Source organism: Lytechinus variegatus, chromosome 14, assembly GCF_018143015.1.
Source record: "Lytechinus variegatus isolate NC3 chromosome 14, Lvar_3.0, whole genome shotgun sequence".
Classification (NCBI taxonomy): domain Eukaryota; kingdom Metazoa; phylum Echinodermata; class Echinoidea; order Temnopleuroida; family Toxopneustidae; genus Lytechinus; species Lytechinus variegatus.
The window spans coordinates 22,803,617-22,818,846 of record NC_054753.1 but is presented as its reverse complement, the minus strand read 5'-3'; the positions used below and the strand labels follow the sequence as shown (position 1 = coordinate 22,818,846).

Here is a 15,230-nt window from a genome sequence, read left to right as displayed (position 1 = left end):
TGTGTGGTGAAACAGTTTTCAAGTCAGCTGTCAAACATCTGCGATCATGTTTTAATAAATCTTGAATTGAATCAAATTGAATTTACGTGTCAATATATTTATATTTTAGTGAGATACTGAAACTGATTTCTTTGCTATAGCCTATAATTAAATCTCAATTATTTATCTTTTTGTTCGTATCTTATCTCGTTGTTAGAGGTTAAGTCCACCCCAGAAAATATTGATTTTAATCATTAAAGAAAAATCAAATTTGCATAACGCTGAAAATATCAAAATTTGATGTAAAATTTAAAAAAGTTGTGACATTTAAAATGTTCGCCTCTATCTAAAAAAAAATGCGCAATTCTGGACATTAATAAGACAGTCCTTGATGTCCCTCACTATTTCTTTTGCTTTCTATTGTTTGAATATTAAGGAGCAACTTGACTGAACCATTAAACAATGTATTAAACAATGCTGATTCCACATGTTCAGGGAGCAATTAATTTTAGTTTTCTGTTTCTGTTTATGGTAACTCCTGTAGGAACTCGACAGGAAATCATTTTGCTGGTAAATTACCTAGGAAACATTTTTACGTCTAGATTAATCAGTTAGAATGGCTGACTTTGTAGACGACAGAATATTACTGTCAGGCCTTTTCATCAAAGTAGAGACAATGGCAGAGTGATGACTCGAACTCACATCCTTGCGATTATGAGTCCAATGCTCTAACCACTGGACCACACGATCGACCCTTGACTTAGTCATGTCAGTGGCTTGACAATGAGGAGAAAATCTGAATATTTCATGTGATAAATACAAAAGAAACAGAGAGTGGTAGCCGTCATCAGTCTCCCCATTTTGCTTACCGACCAGGATCTTTTCATATAACTGGTTTGTGAAATTAAGAGAAACTTTAAAATGTCATAACTCTCTTATTTTACATCACCTGATATTGATGAAATTTTCAATGTTATGCTTGTTTCTCGTTTTATTAAAATCAAGTTTTGGTTGGGGTGGACTTGTCCTTTTAAGACTGGTGTATCATAAATATATCATGTTTCACTAGAATAAAAAGGGGAAAGGTAGTCACAAAGCGACCATGGAAACCGAAACAATTTTTTACTGAGATAGTAGATCAATTACCAAGTGGCATAAAACCAAGAATACAGAAAAGTGAGGTTAGCATATGGAGAGGGCCGTTGCAAGATTGATTTCTTGATTTAAAATTAAAGTCAGTCTTGATATAGAATGACATTCATAAAAAAATTGAGTTCAAGTTTAAGTTTATTTTCCATTTCCAGTATCAACATTATAAACAAATACAAATCAAACATACATCGTAAATATAAACAAATACAAATGAAATACGATAACAATGATTATAAATCAATTACGAGTTCCAAAACAATTGTAAATGCGTGTATCATGCATTGATCCACGCCTGTTAACAATAATTCTCAAAATTATACACACATGCACATATTGATAGAAAGGAGGTATTCTTATACCGATTTTGCAATGAAAATAAATGGTTGCAATATAACTAGTAAAAAAGATGATCGATCAAGCAATATTGTAAACCAAAGATAAACCATTAATCTATGCTGGAGAGTGGATATATTTGATATAATCTCAATCCGATTTCCATACGAAATGCACGGAATAATTGATGTATTATGCAATTCAAAGGAAAAATCATATATGTATTGAACTTTGATGACAATGAAGTTTGATGCTGGAAGAAAGGCGGGAAGAAAGGACTCACCTTATGGTATATTGGCCGCTGTCAATATTTTCCACTTTGTCCCCATGTTTTCTCCATCCTCAGCACCTGGCGTTCCATAAAATTATCATAATATCTCGAAAATGATTTGCATTCATATCTATTGTAAAAAAAAGACCAGCAAAAATAGTAATCTTTAGGTATTTTAATTATTCATAAGTTTTCACTAATTGTCTTGATAGTTTAATGAACCTATAAATCATAACAAAAATAAAACCAAATAATAATAATTGTAATACATGGCATCTGGCGTTCCATAACACTTTCACGTCCATTTGCCATGCATACAACCACAAACTTTTTGAAGTTAATTATTTTGTAAAAATCGACATCGTAACTTGGCTTTCATAATGTCTGTGATGCTGATTTTGGCTCCCGGAGCGGAAGAGATGGAAACTGTCATTCCAGTTGATGTTCTGAGACGTGCTGAGGTAAAGAGATGATTGAATATGCCGTCACGTCAACATGAGATCTGAGAATAAGTCATTTCAATTTCTCGCCGGGGGTAGCTGAGCTACGGGCCTCTGTCAAGAAGCTCCGCCGAGAAGGCGGGGGAGCACAGGGGTCTGGATTCGATTAATACTAGCGAGGGAAATAAGTTATTAATTTGAGTTAGAAATGGAGAATAACATGGAAAAACTTACTTATGTCCCCTCCACTAATTTTGAAAAATATTAATTCTCCAACTCCAAAACACTCTTCTTTCATTCTCTTTTAGTTTTATTCTTTTTTTTATTCTTCCGCCTTCCGGTACGGTAGGGAGTTTGGTGATTTTTTAAATCTTCAATTAAAGGAATCCCAACAAATTTGATATCATTGGACCAATGATGGAAAGCTTGTGAAATAAAAAAAAAATGGTGCTGCAATCAACTCATTGTCTGATATATTGACTGCGATATTCCAATTCACAGGGGAAAATATGTAGAATTTGCTCTGTCAAAAAAAAATGTTGAAAAAATGAAAGCTTGCTTGAGCGCACTCACACAACATGCGAGGTGCTTTTAGAAATCTTGAACAAATTGAAGGTATCCCAACAAATTTGGTTCTATTTGAAAGCTTGTGAAATAAAAGAATTGTGCTTAAATCAACTCATGATGTCAAATATTGACACAGATATTACTGTTTAAAGGGGAGAATGTGCAGATTTTTTTACAGCAAAAGTAGATTTTCATAACTTACCCAAAATGCAATAACTGGGACTGTGTAATCCTTTTTTTCTAAGTGCTTTGCGGGGCAAGGTATGCCCTTGAATTATACATCATTTTATTCCTTAAACTTCAAATTTTCTCATGGTATAGGTTTCTATAGGGTTTTTCCTCCTTTTATGGCTTCATACTTGTTTTGTATTTTATTTTTTTCCAGTCACAGAAAAATTAGGGAGTTTGATGAAAAATACTGGTACCTTAAATCAGGGGAAAATGCCTCAAATGGGGGAATATCAGGGCATTTCGAGCAGCCCAAAAGTCAAAAGCACGGTAGTCAGTCAGACTCTGTTATGTTTTGTGCAAATCAAGACAATGTTCATTGAATGACTGGTTATGGTGGCACTAATTAGTTTTAAATTACCGGTATTGTTTTTATACTGAAAATACATGTAATTCACGGCAACAACTCAGAAAACATGCGAAACTGGGAATGGGTTTAAATAATTCTCAGGGAATTTTTATACTTCATCAGGGAATGTTGTCTTGTAAAGCTGGGAACCCTGATGACCTTGTCAACATTTTATTTCCAGGTTAAAGTCACTGTGGCAGGATTGTTTGGCAAGGATCCAGTGATTTGCAGCAGAAATGTCACCATCGTTCCTGACGTAACTCTGGATGAAGCTGTTGCACAGGTAAGGAGTGCAAAGGCCAACTGAAAGGTGAAGTTCACCCTGACACAGAGTTTATTCTAAATATAACTTTTAAAAATATTGGTTAAGCTTTGAGGAAAATCTATCAAAGGAAAAGATGAAAGAAGTTATTAGAATGTTAATATTCTCATTTGTGACGTGTGCTAACTAAGCTCTGCTAACAGCTCCCACATACATCGTGTAGAAAAATAATGAAATCTCATTTCCTCAAAAATTTGAAAATGGTTTTCAATTTTTCATTGTGCCTTCAGCAGACAAATTATTTCACACCCGCTCCTGAATGAAAAAAAAATTTAGTCATGATCCTGTAAAAAATTGAAATTCATGCATACTTTATAACATATGGGGCATCTGCTGGTCTATGAAGGCACAAATAAAAAAAAATTGAAATTCTAAAAACTCTCTTAATTTTTGACGGACTTTCCTCAAATCTTCACCAATATTTTTCTATTATATTTTCTTGTATTTTTGCCTTAATTTTTTCTTTAGGGTGAGCTTCCCCTTTATTAATTTTCACCCATCGAGAGCATTTTGATTTCACTCTCATAAAGTTTTTTCATAGATCCCAATCTGAATTACCTTGAGCAGAGGGTATTATTGCTAGGAATTGTTTTTGTGTAGTCTGCTGGCACAGACCCTCGGATTTCACAATCTGCATAGTTCATAATGCAGAGTCTGAAGTAGTGAGACTAGATTCACTATGTACTGTGGCTGGCTCTTGACACAGACATAGTCTTTAGAGTCTAGGTTTCACTCTAGACTTGTTGTTGGTTGAAGTGTCAAATATGAGTCTGAGCCTGCAGACTAGCTTTTGTGGGGGAATCCATTCACCATTACAGGAAACCAAAACCCAAGAAGAGAAGCAGTCTTGTTGAAAAAAGTAAATTGAAAGGAACAATTTAGTGAAAGTTTCATCAAAATCGGTTATGAAATAAGCAAGTTTTGGGAGTTTGAAAAATCTTGTTGTACTTTCCATGGAGATCCTCAAATTGGCAAACGTGCTTCAAAATGGCTGATTTTGTGGGCAACTCTCCATTTGTTTTGTACACAAATTTTCAGATTTTCCTCATTATCTTTCAAAATGCATCGTGCCTCCTTCTGAGCACAACATATGTCATGGGAAAATATAATTCACACCACATATGTCAAGGTCAGGAGAAGATAATATGAAATATGTAAAATAAAGGAGAAACTTTTTTTAAACTGTCCCTCTCATTTGACTCTTTCAAATAAGATTGCTTCTCTGCTTGGGTTTTGGTTTCCTTTAAAGCGTTTCAAGTAGGTGGAGGTAATGTCCCTTTCCTAGATTTAAGATGGAATTGGATGCATGTATTTACTCTGTATATTTTACTCATCCAACTGCATAGCTACCTAGTCTCACGCTTTATGCGTGAAACTCAAGCATTTTGGACTCTTGTTCATCCCCTCAAATCTCTGTCTCACGCAACTATCACAGCCTATCCCCATATACAATGTACACAATGTCTGTGATCTCACTCAGATTCACAGAAAATCTCATGCATAGCTGGTCTTTGAACTTGGCATCTCTGCCAACTGCAAAAGTAACTTCTGTATCTCTAATTTCCTGGCTGAAAATGCCAAAAGTTATATAAATGTTATAATAAACGTATGCTGAGAAAGCTGATTTAGCTGTGTACCCTAGAGATGTAGCTCTTATTGCAGGCATTTCCAGTGCTTGTCTTTTACTCAATCAAATATTAGCAAATTGCTATTCCAGTTACTTGAGGTAAAACGGTTTCTTAGAAACCTGTGACTTCAAGAAAACAATTTCTATAATCTGATTCTAATCCTAAGCTCAGAACTTTCAGCCTAAATCCTGAACTCTTAACCACAAAGCCAGAACTGGAACACTGAGTTTAATACCAAATCTAATATCCTATAGAGTTTGGCAAGGGAAGGACCTTGCCATACTCTATTTTGTGCAAAGTACTCTGCCAGACATTTAAATTTCTTAAATCATTGTCCACCATTACAGAGCTGCCAACCATTCAGAAAAAGTGAAAATTATTACAATTCTTATGCAACATTATGTCATTATGCTTCTGACCTTAAAGGGGAAGTTCACCCTGACAAAAAGTTTATTGTAAAAATAGCAGAAAAAATAATAAAAAATATTGCCGAAGGTTTGAGAAAAATTCATCAAATAATTAAAAAGTTATTAGAATTTCAATTATTTGATTTGTGACGTCATATGCGAGCAGCATCCCTACATAGCGAATGGTAAAAAATCAATGAAATTTCATTTTCTCAGAAAATTGAAAATGATTTTCGCTGTACCTTTTGTATATCAATAGACAAATCATTTCACATCCGATCGTGAATAGAAAATAAAATTAAGTCATAAGGAACCATACAAAATATGAAATTCATGCATTTTATATTACATAACACATGGGGCAGCTGCTCGTTTATGACGTCACAAATCCAAAACTTTGAACTCTAATAACTTTCTTACTCTTTAACGGATTTCCCTCAAACCTTCACAAATATTTTTTACTATTTTTTCTGCTATTTTTACAACAAAGTTTTCTTCAGGGTGAACTTCCCCTTTAATTATATGTCATTATGCTTCCGACCTTAATTATTTTACTTTTAGGGCAAATCAGTATGTTTACATTTAATGCTAATACATTGGGCAGTGGCAAACTCATCTGAAGGTTGCTAACGATGCTCAATATTCACAAGATTGTGTATATTTGTTTACATTGCTGTGAAATAGTCTGAATGTTATCGCAGGCTTAAATACTGACTCAATCTTGTGATATTTCCTCTTGGATTTATCATGGATTTACGCAAAAGAGAGAGAGTACCAGAGATTGTTCTGAATACGAGCCTTGTAAGAAAGATGATTCATTTCTTTTTAAGGAATCTGTTCTTTATAATGACCTCTTCAAAGAAACTTACATGTATAATACCGCATGGTGCATATGAAATTATGACTTTATGTCAAAATTATGACTTTTGAGCTTCTGGATTACTACTTTTTACTTTTTTAAAGTTGACAGCTCTGCCGTTATATTTCCTGAATGGTAAGACTGCAAGATTAACAAGGTTTTTATGTTTATTTCAACAGGGACCTTATGATGTTATCATACTTCCAGGGGGTGGGCCAGGAGCAAAGAATCTTTGTGAGGTAGGTGAATAGAAGTAGGTTTGAAGGGGATGCAGAGATGCCTTCCAATCCTTCTTTTTTTTTTTGATGAATATATTCCCATTGGGGGCATGTATATTCCTGTTTATGCTATGAATACAGTTTTTGTATGTTCTATTTCATTTTTATGAAAATTTGTTAGCATGGACTATGTTCCATAGTTATGTATATTGTATGATGTGCTTTCCATAGACAGAGCCGCATTGCTTTCCGATTCTTTACAGTGATCAAATGCGTAGATTGTTCTGGCCCCGTACCGTGCCTTTTTATGTTATCCGACAGCTACAGGCTGGAGATTTATACGATGAGAGAATTTTTGTAAGTACGTTTTTCCAAAAAAAAAGTTCAACATAGACCTAGTGATGACTTTTAGTCTGTTGGTCTTTCAGTATGTTTCAAAATTTTTTACCCTTTCATTCCGTAGTCCAAGAAAGTTGGTGAACTGTTAAAGGAACAGGAAGATTCTGGGAGGATCATTGCAGCTATCTGTGCTGGTGAGTTCACATTTAGTGGCCTTTTGTTACGGTCTTAAACTGTAAACTCCTGCTATAGTGTAACTTGCTCCCTAGCTTCTTGAAAATGTGTCCAGTGTGTGCGCGCACTGCCTCTGTGTTGTTTGGTACCATTTGTTTGCACACCAATGCACTGGATGCACGCATAGGATCCACTGCATGCACAGGTACACGATCGCCTATGATTTGCTCTAAATTAAAAATATGCTGCAGTTTTTTTTCCAGGTTATTGTATGTCTTAAATCTCTTTTATTTTGTGATGAGAAAGATTTGTTTTTCTAGAACGGACTACAACACCCCACCCCAAAAGAAAAACATAAGTAGTTGGAAAAAAGAAACATAAGAGTGTTTGTGTGTGAATATTTTGTACTGAAGTGATTTTCTCGCATAAACTCCCCATTCACTGTGCGCTTGTACATTATATTTGCAATAGAACACTTTTACGCGAACTTACCCGGCGAGTTACACTATAAGCACGATTCGCTTATAAGATCAACCTGCGTAATAGTCCAAAGTTTGTCCTCAAGAGAAAACAAAAACATAAAATTATTATTTATTTCTAGGGGCTATCTTTTCCACATGAGGGCGATTACTGAATTTTGGGCGCCATTTCTTTCATTTTAGGGGCTTCTTTTTTTAGGGCAACACCTGCTATAAACAAGCAATAAAGGTTTTGTGTAAGAAATGTGGACAGTTACATAATCCAAAGATATTCGCTCTTTACAGTACAAGTTCTGCTTTACCTTATGATTGATACATACTGCAGAAAACACAGCATTAGAACACTAAAGAATATGCATTGCATTGATCAGAAAACAAGGCCCCATCTTACAAAGAGTTAGTTACCTTTGATCCTATCAACCACATCTATGGAAGTCAACATCTAAAATGCATGATTGTTTCGAAATGTTTTCTGATGTATACTTATACATTCATTGTTGTCTTGACAATTTGGTTTGTTCCTCTGATTACAAGTGAACTTTGTGCAGAATTTTTATGGGAAATTATGATGGTGATGGATTTCCATATACTTGAGATTGATCGAATCATTCGCAACTCTTTTTAAGACAGGACCCTGGATCTTATCCCGATCCCTGTGGCGGCACCAGGTGGGAGTTTCATGAAGCTGTTCTGGAGATATGAGCAACTTTACAAACAGCTTGTGATCCTTGTGGTAAATTACTCACAAGATATTTATTGATGTTTATTTAAATCCTGAGAAACGATCACCAGTCGTTTGTAAAGTCGTTTGTAAGTTAAAAAGAGCTGTATGAAACACCCACCCGGCTAGTTTGAAAGTAGGGGGATTACAAAAAGTGAAATTTATTCATATTTTTGTAAAGTGACATGACCAAGCTATCTTCTCTTTATTCTATCTGTTTTGCATATTCTAGCACCAACGGCATTGATGACGCACAAAGTTGGAGTAAAGAAAACAATTACTTCACACCCTGGGGTGAAAGAGAAACTTGAAAATAGTGGTAAGATTTTTCTTTTATTTATCAAGAGGGGCCTTACATTGTTGGACCCTGTTGCATCTAGTGACAACTACCATGGTGACACCGCTGGTTTATTTCCAATTCGTCTAATTACTGACTTATCAGCTATCATTTGGTCTATCATCAATTCGTCCTCTATCCACATGGTCTAATTGCCATTTCGTCCATTTTCCATTTTGTCTAATAACCATTTGGTCCAATAGCCATTTAGTCCATAAACCATTTGGTGTAATTGTATAAGTGTTTATTGGGCAAAATGAATGAAAAGAAAGTGGGTATTGGACCAACTGGTTGTTAGACGAACTGGTCGTAGACGAACTGGTGATTTGACGAAGTGATTATAGGACCAAATGGTTATTGGACCAAATGGTTGTCAGAGGAAATGTTGATGGATGGAATGGCATTAGACTAAATGAAAGTAGACCATGTGATGAGTGGACGAGTTGGCAATAGACGCATTGGCAGTTTACCACAATACTCAATATTTAAAGTCACCATTGGATGACAGAACGACCATATATAGTGACTTTTATGCAATCGGGTCCTGGGCAGAAGCTCTGAGGATGGTAGTTATTGGAGCAATGCAAGTCCATGTATATATACTTAAATATTAATAGTAATTATGATATAAGAAATTTTCTTTTTAGGAAATTTTTAACCTCATTTTTAATTTAAAAAAAGAATGGTTGAAAGTTTTAAACTAGTTTGTGCAACTTTTTTTTTCATTATAATAATAATGGTATATTTACCCAGGGTAGCCACTTCAGTTCCGAAAATGTTCTCCCAGCAGGCCTTGCTGTTACCCGGTTTAGCTAGGCTACTTATTCAGGTGCACACAGCTTTTTGAGGAATTACTTCCTGCCGGTACCCATTTACCTCACCTGGGTCGAGTGCAGCACACTGTGGATGAATTCCTTACTGAAGGAAATTACCCCATGGCTTTGATTTGAACCCATGCCCCTCTGTTTCAAGTCCGGAGACCAATCCACTGGGCCACGATGCTCCACAATTATGAAACCTGCTTTGATGCTTTCATTCATATTGGTAAGGAATATTTATTAAATCTTTTTTTTTTTCATTTCTAGGTTTATTCACCTATAGCGAAGACCGAGTTGTGCGAGATGACAAACTGATAACAAGCCGAGGCCCGGGGACAGCCTTTGAGTTTGCCTTAGCAATTGTAGAGCAGCTCAAAGGGCAGGAAACGGTGAACAAGATCGTACCACCAATGCTCCTTCAAGTTTGAAAGGTAACTATCATTTTTTTTGTACATATCATGTTTATGAGATACAGTGACTAGGTAGACCACAGTAAATAATCATTACCTGTCTACAAATTGAATCCAATGGGAAGTTTTTGTTACTAGAATATCAGTGTTTCTTTGGACTTGCTCCTTCATACTTCTGCATTTAAAGCAGCATGGGATTTTTGATCTCATAATTAGTGTTCCTTATTGTTCTTTCAATCTTGGTGAAAACATATAGTGATTGTGATACGTGCTTTTGGACACGGCTTATTATTATTACTACTACAACAGAGTATATCTGTATACAATCTGTCTGCCCACATGCTAAATAAACAATCAAGTAATATAAAGGGTCCAATTAAATTTAACTCTTAAAAAAAAGGAGAATTAGTGGAATACGAAACCCAAAATATAATACCTCATAATATCATTGATAAGTACATGACCATCAAAATGAATCCACTTATACCCCAATCTGATTTCCCAGTATGGAGTATCACCGCTTCAGAGTTGGGATTCTTCAGGTTCAAAGTTTCTTGATGGGGGTCAGGATTTTTGCGGGGTTTTTTAAAATTGTGACATTAGCGACAAACTACATCTCTAAAATGTTTGCCTATGACTGATTCTATTTTACCAATGATAAATGAAATGTATACACATAAAACTTATAAAAATATTGTTTAAAATTTGTTTAATATTATAATTTTAAAATACGATTTGATGAATTCTGATAATAAATTTTACACCCATATCTACAATTTGGAAATTGGAAGGGTGTAAAATTAATCATTAAAATTCATCATATCGTATTTTGAAACAATAATATGATATCAAACAAATTTTGAATAATGCTGTTATGAATTTTATGTGTATTTCTGATTGATTATTTGGAAATCGAATCAATAATAGATGAACGTAGATATCTACTTAGAGATGTAGTTTGTCGCTGAGGTCAAATTTTGAACTAACCCCCCCCCCTTCTTCCAGGGACTATAAGCCTGAAAAAAAAATTGAAGAGGTGGTACTCCATACTTGCGAGTCAGATTGGGGTATAAGTGAATTCATTTTGATTATCTTGCATTTTTTGATGATATTATGTGGTATTAGATATGGGTTTCATTTTCCTTTAAGACAAAAAATGAAGGGTTCATGTTAGTAGTTTATCAGCATCTCAGACTACGTCTCAGTTTACCTGAGCCCACCATCTAAGCAAAACTTGAAGTTTCTTTCATTATTTTGTGTTTCATCCTAACTTTTACTTCAGCCAATGTCAAGAGAAACTATAAGAGACTTAGTTTTGAAACTTAATTTTAAAAAAAATGAGTCTTAATATATATTTTTTGCACTGTGTGAAGATAAAGCACAGTCCCATATTCAAGTTTGGGCAACCTGGGATTTAATTTTCTACTCAAGTCATGTGAAACTACTGATAGTAAAGAGTGGATACGATAGAGGTTGTAACAGCCATGGCGTAATTTCCTTCAGCAAGAAACTGATCCACAATGTGCTGTACTCAACCCAGGTGAGGTAAATGGGTACCGGTAGGAAGTAATTCCTTAAGAAGCTGTGTGCGCTATGAACGCTTAGCTTAGCCTGGTAATATAGGAGCGCCTTGAGCACCTAACAAGGTGGATATGTGCGCAATATAAATATCCTATATTATTATTATTATTAAGGGGAGGATCGCTCTTTGTTTAGGCAGTCCATATTAAAGTATACCATACATGTTTGTGTAGCTAAAAGCAGGGTGCAGATCAATCTGGGCTCCGTAACACAAAGGTTTGTGATCAATCGCAAATATGCAAGAACCGCACTGATTGGTCCCTGGTCAATATTTCAAACCTAATGCGCAAGTAACATTGATATTGATTGGTCAGTTCATTTAGCGATTGATCACTAATCTTTGTGTTACGGAGCCCAGGTGGATTCACAATACGGTGCGCCATCTATCGGATGCTGCGGACAGGCAGCAATTTGCAATGCATCATGGGAAAAAAGTCGACATCTGTTGCACATGCTAGTACTAAAATTAATGCATTCACGCGGCTTGACCAGATATGCTGTTAAGTAGGGTCCGGGAGGTAGGAGAGATATTTGCCCGCATATATTTCTTTGCGAAATTCAGACCGTTTCTGGTGAATTCTTGCCATATGGTTTCCATTATTGAAGCACTAGCTCTGTACGCTGCCTGTGCCTGCGCACGATGTCAACCCCAAAATTTGAAATTTTGCAACTGATAGATGGTGCACTATATTGTGAATCAAGCAGATTAAAGGTATTGTTTAACTTTGTGAGCAGCCGATTTAAAAAATTCTCAAACCAAGATGAAACATGTGTACAAGTGCATGTATTAGAACTAAAAAACCCTGATAACAACCATTATTGAGAATGAAAAGCTAAAACTACAAGGCAAACCCCGATTTTGTAAATAGGCATCTGATAGACGCCTAAATAGTACACATATGTGTATGGGATGAAATTAAGATGGTGTTTCCGGTCACTTTATATTCCAATTTTTGAAGCACTAAAATAACTATTTTCGAATGCAATTTTTTCTGGGCTTCATTTTTGTCTCATCTGCATAGCAGAGTGAGACTAAAGGCGCCGCTTTTCCGATGGCGGCGGCGGCGGCGACAACATCAAATCTAAACCTGAGGTTAAGTTTTTGAAATGACATCATAACTTAAAAAGTGTATGGACCTAGTTCATAAAACTTGGCCATAAGGTTAATCAAGTTTTACTGAACATCCTACTATAGTTTCATGTCACATGACCAAGGTCAAAGGTCATTTAGGGTCAATGAACTTAGACCATGTTGGGGGAATCAACATCAAAATCTTAACCTGAGGTTAAGTTTTTGAAATGTCATCATAACTTAGAAAATATATGGACCTAGTTCATTAAACTTGGACATAAGGTCAATCATGTATCACCAAACATCCTGCGTGAGTTTCATGTCACATGACCAAGGTCAAAGGTCATTTAGGGTCAATGAACTTTGGCCGATTTGGGGGTATCTGTTGAATTACAATCAAAACTTTAAAAGTTTTTGGATCTGATTCATGAAACTTGGACATGATAGTAATCAAGTATCACTGAACATCCTGTGCAAGTTTCAGGTCACATGATCAAGGTCAAAGGCCATTTAGGGTCAATGAACTTAGGCCGAATTGGGGGTATTTGTTGAATTACCATCATAACTTTGAAAGTATGTTGGTCTAGTTCATAAATCTTGGACATAAGAGTAATCAAGTATCACTGAACATCCTGTGCGCATTTTAGGTCACATGACCAAGGTCAAAGGTCAATGAACTTTGGCCATAATGGGGGTATCTGTTGAATTACCATCATAACTTTGCAAGTTTATTGATCTGACTTTTGAAACTTGGATTTACGAGTAATCAAGTATCATTGGATATCATGTGGAAATTTCAGGTCAAATGATCAAGGTCAAAGGTCAGATGAGGTCAATGAATTTTGGCCACATTGGGGGTATTTGTTGAATTACCATCCTATCTCTGTAAGTGTATTGGTCTAGTTCATAAAACGTGGAAATACGAGTAACCAAGTATCACTGAACATCTTGTGCGAGTTATAGTAGTTTTCAAAGTCAGCAATGCTGCTATGTCGAATCGTGTGATGCAGGTGAGACGGCCAGAGGCATTCCACTTGTTGTAACATCACAGACACAAGTGACAAGTGTGACCTTCAAGCTCAGATTTTTTAAAAGTCAAACCAATGTTAACCAATCACTTTAATGAGTATGATTTGATTTCCACAGCCAGTATGTGCGCACAAATATGGCCGACAAACATTCGTAACTGCAATAACTCTAAAACATACCATCCTTGTTGATTCTTTCGCAGTAGTCTTGCAACACTTGATTGCCAGTCGGAGGTTGTAGCTGGTTACATGATGAAATACAGCAACTCAGACATTATCAAGAAAGCTCCGGTTAAGGCAAGTTTATTAGGTAGTTACATACCTGAAACAATCGTGAAATTTAATTTCTTTATTGCCTGATGGTCATACAGCAATTTTCAGTATACAGGGGGAACGAACTGAACAATACTGTGTGTGGTCTCTCATTGACAGTGTGTTATGAATAGCTAGTCTTGAAATATACCTTTTTGAGATAACTATTAGTAACACAAAAAGTATATTTGCCTATAGGAGCTAAAAAAAATTTAGAGGAAAAGTACCTCTTATGCTTCTTCATACCATTATTATTGAGGTATTAATGGATTAAGTTGTGAATAAGAGTGATATCATTCAAATGGGCCTATTTTACAAGACTAATTGCTCAGAATGTTTTATATGAGCTTTACAGAAACAAATATCAAACTCAAAACGTGTAGTAGCTCTATACAATATGTTGACAAAGTTTACCTAAACATAGCCTCTATTTCATGATCTTGGTGAGGGGTTTGGAAATTGAGTAAACTTATTTTTGAAAAACTGGTGATGTAGGGAGGTTTTCTTTTTACTTTTGTAAAGGATTTAAATCCTTTAAATCCATCATATCACCATCACCCTCAGCTTCATCGTCTCCATCTTCGTACTATAATATTGCATGAATTCATCCTAGTTTCGTATTTGAAAATATATGCCCATTCTGCTTTATAGATGTATTAATTAATTCAATTAGTATAAGTTTGAGATTGTCATTTTTTTCAAGCAATCTGCTTATGATGACAATCCTCCTGCAAATCCTTCTCCTGTGAATATCGTATAGTTAATCATTTTTGTCTGGAATTATCTTTTTAGTACTCTTTATTTATGATTCATGCCAGAAATGCTAACATATGTTAATTATGTTATGAAAAATGTATTATACGAATGTTATGGATGCAGAAGAAAACAATGAATCAAACAAATCCATAGCAGCAAGACAAGCTCTCCGCACCGACTAATGCACAGCTCCCATGCTCGTCAGAGTGCCATAAGAACTACAGTGAATATTATATTGACCAGTTGAACACAATTTGATACACAAGTCCCATAGACCCCAACCCTTGTTATCTTGAGCATCTGATACTATATTTGATGTATTTGAACTATTATAAACTAGACTTGCCTAAATTTGTAAAAATATTTGCAGCAACATAAGGAAATCAAAAACTGTGTGGAGATGGTGCACATTTGGTTGAGTACATGTGTTTGGCTGTCTTAAATTTTCTG

At 35.4% G+C, this 15,230-nt stretch overlaps 1 protein-coding gene across 2 annotated transcripts; it reads left to right on the top strand.

The window, feature by feature from the left end:
• Positions 1–2,031: 2,031 nt before the first annotated feature.
• LOC121428058 (Parkinson disease protein 7 homolog) lies at positions 2,032–14,529 on the top strand. Of its 2 annotated transcripts, none has more exons than XM_041624632.1 (7): positions 2,032–2,196; positions 3,501–3,602; positions 6,715–6,774; positions 7,217–7,286; positions 8,699–8,785; positions 9,889–10,052; positions 13,919–14,529. In XM_041624632.1, the coding sequence occupies exons 1-6, from the start codon at positions 2,116–2,118 to the stop codon at positions 10,047–10,049; spliced, it is 561 nt and encodes a 186-aa protein (XP_041480566.1). In that variant the 5' UTR covers positions 2,032–2,115; the 3' UTR covers positions 10,050–10,052; positions 13,919–14,529. The 2 variants fall into 2 exon arrangements, with proteins under 2 accessions (XP_041480566.1, XP_041480565.1); XM_041624631.1 differs by having other exon boundaries at positions 13,916–14,529.
• The last annotated feature ends 701 nt before the right edge of the window (positions 14,530–15,230 follow it).

What these genes read in the sequence shown, in the direction of transcription:
- LOC121428058 (XM_041624632.1), top strand. Translation starts at nt 2,116, where the DNA reads ATGTCTGTGATGCTGATTTTGGCTCCCGGAGCGGAAGAGATGGAAACT. An exon ending in TGGATGAAGCTGTTGCACAG is followed by an intron (nt 3,603 to 6,714) that starts GTAAGGAGTGCA and finishes TTATTTCAACAG; the next exon opens with GGACCTTATGATGTTATCAT. An exon ending in GAGCAAAGAATCTTTGTGAG is followed by an intron (nt 6,775 to 7,216) that starts GTAGGTGAATAG and finishes TTCATTCCGTAG; the next exon opens with TCCAAGAAAGTTGGTGAACT.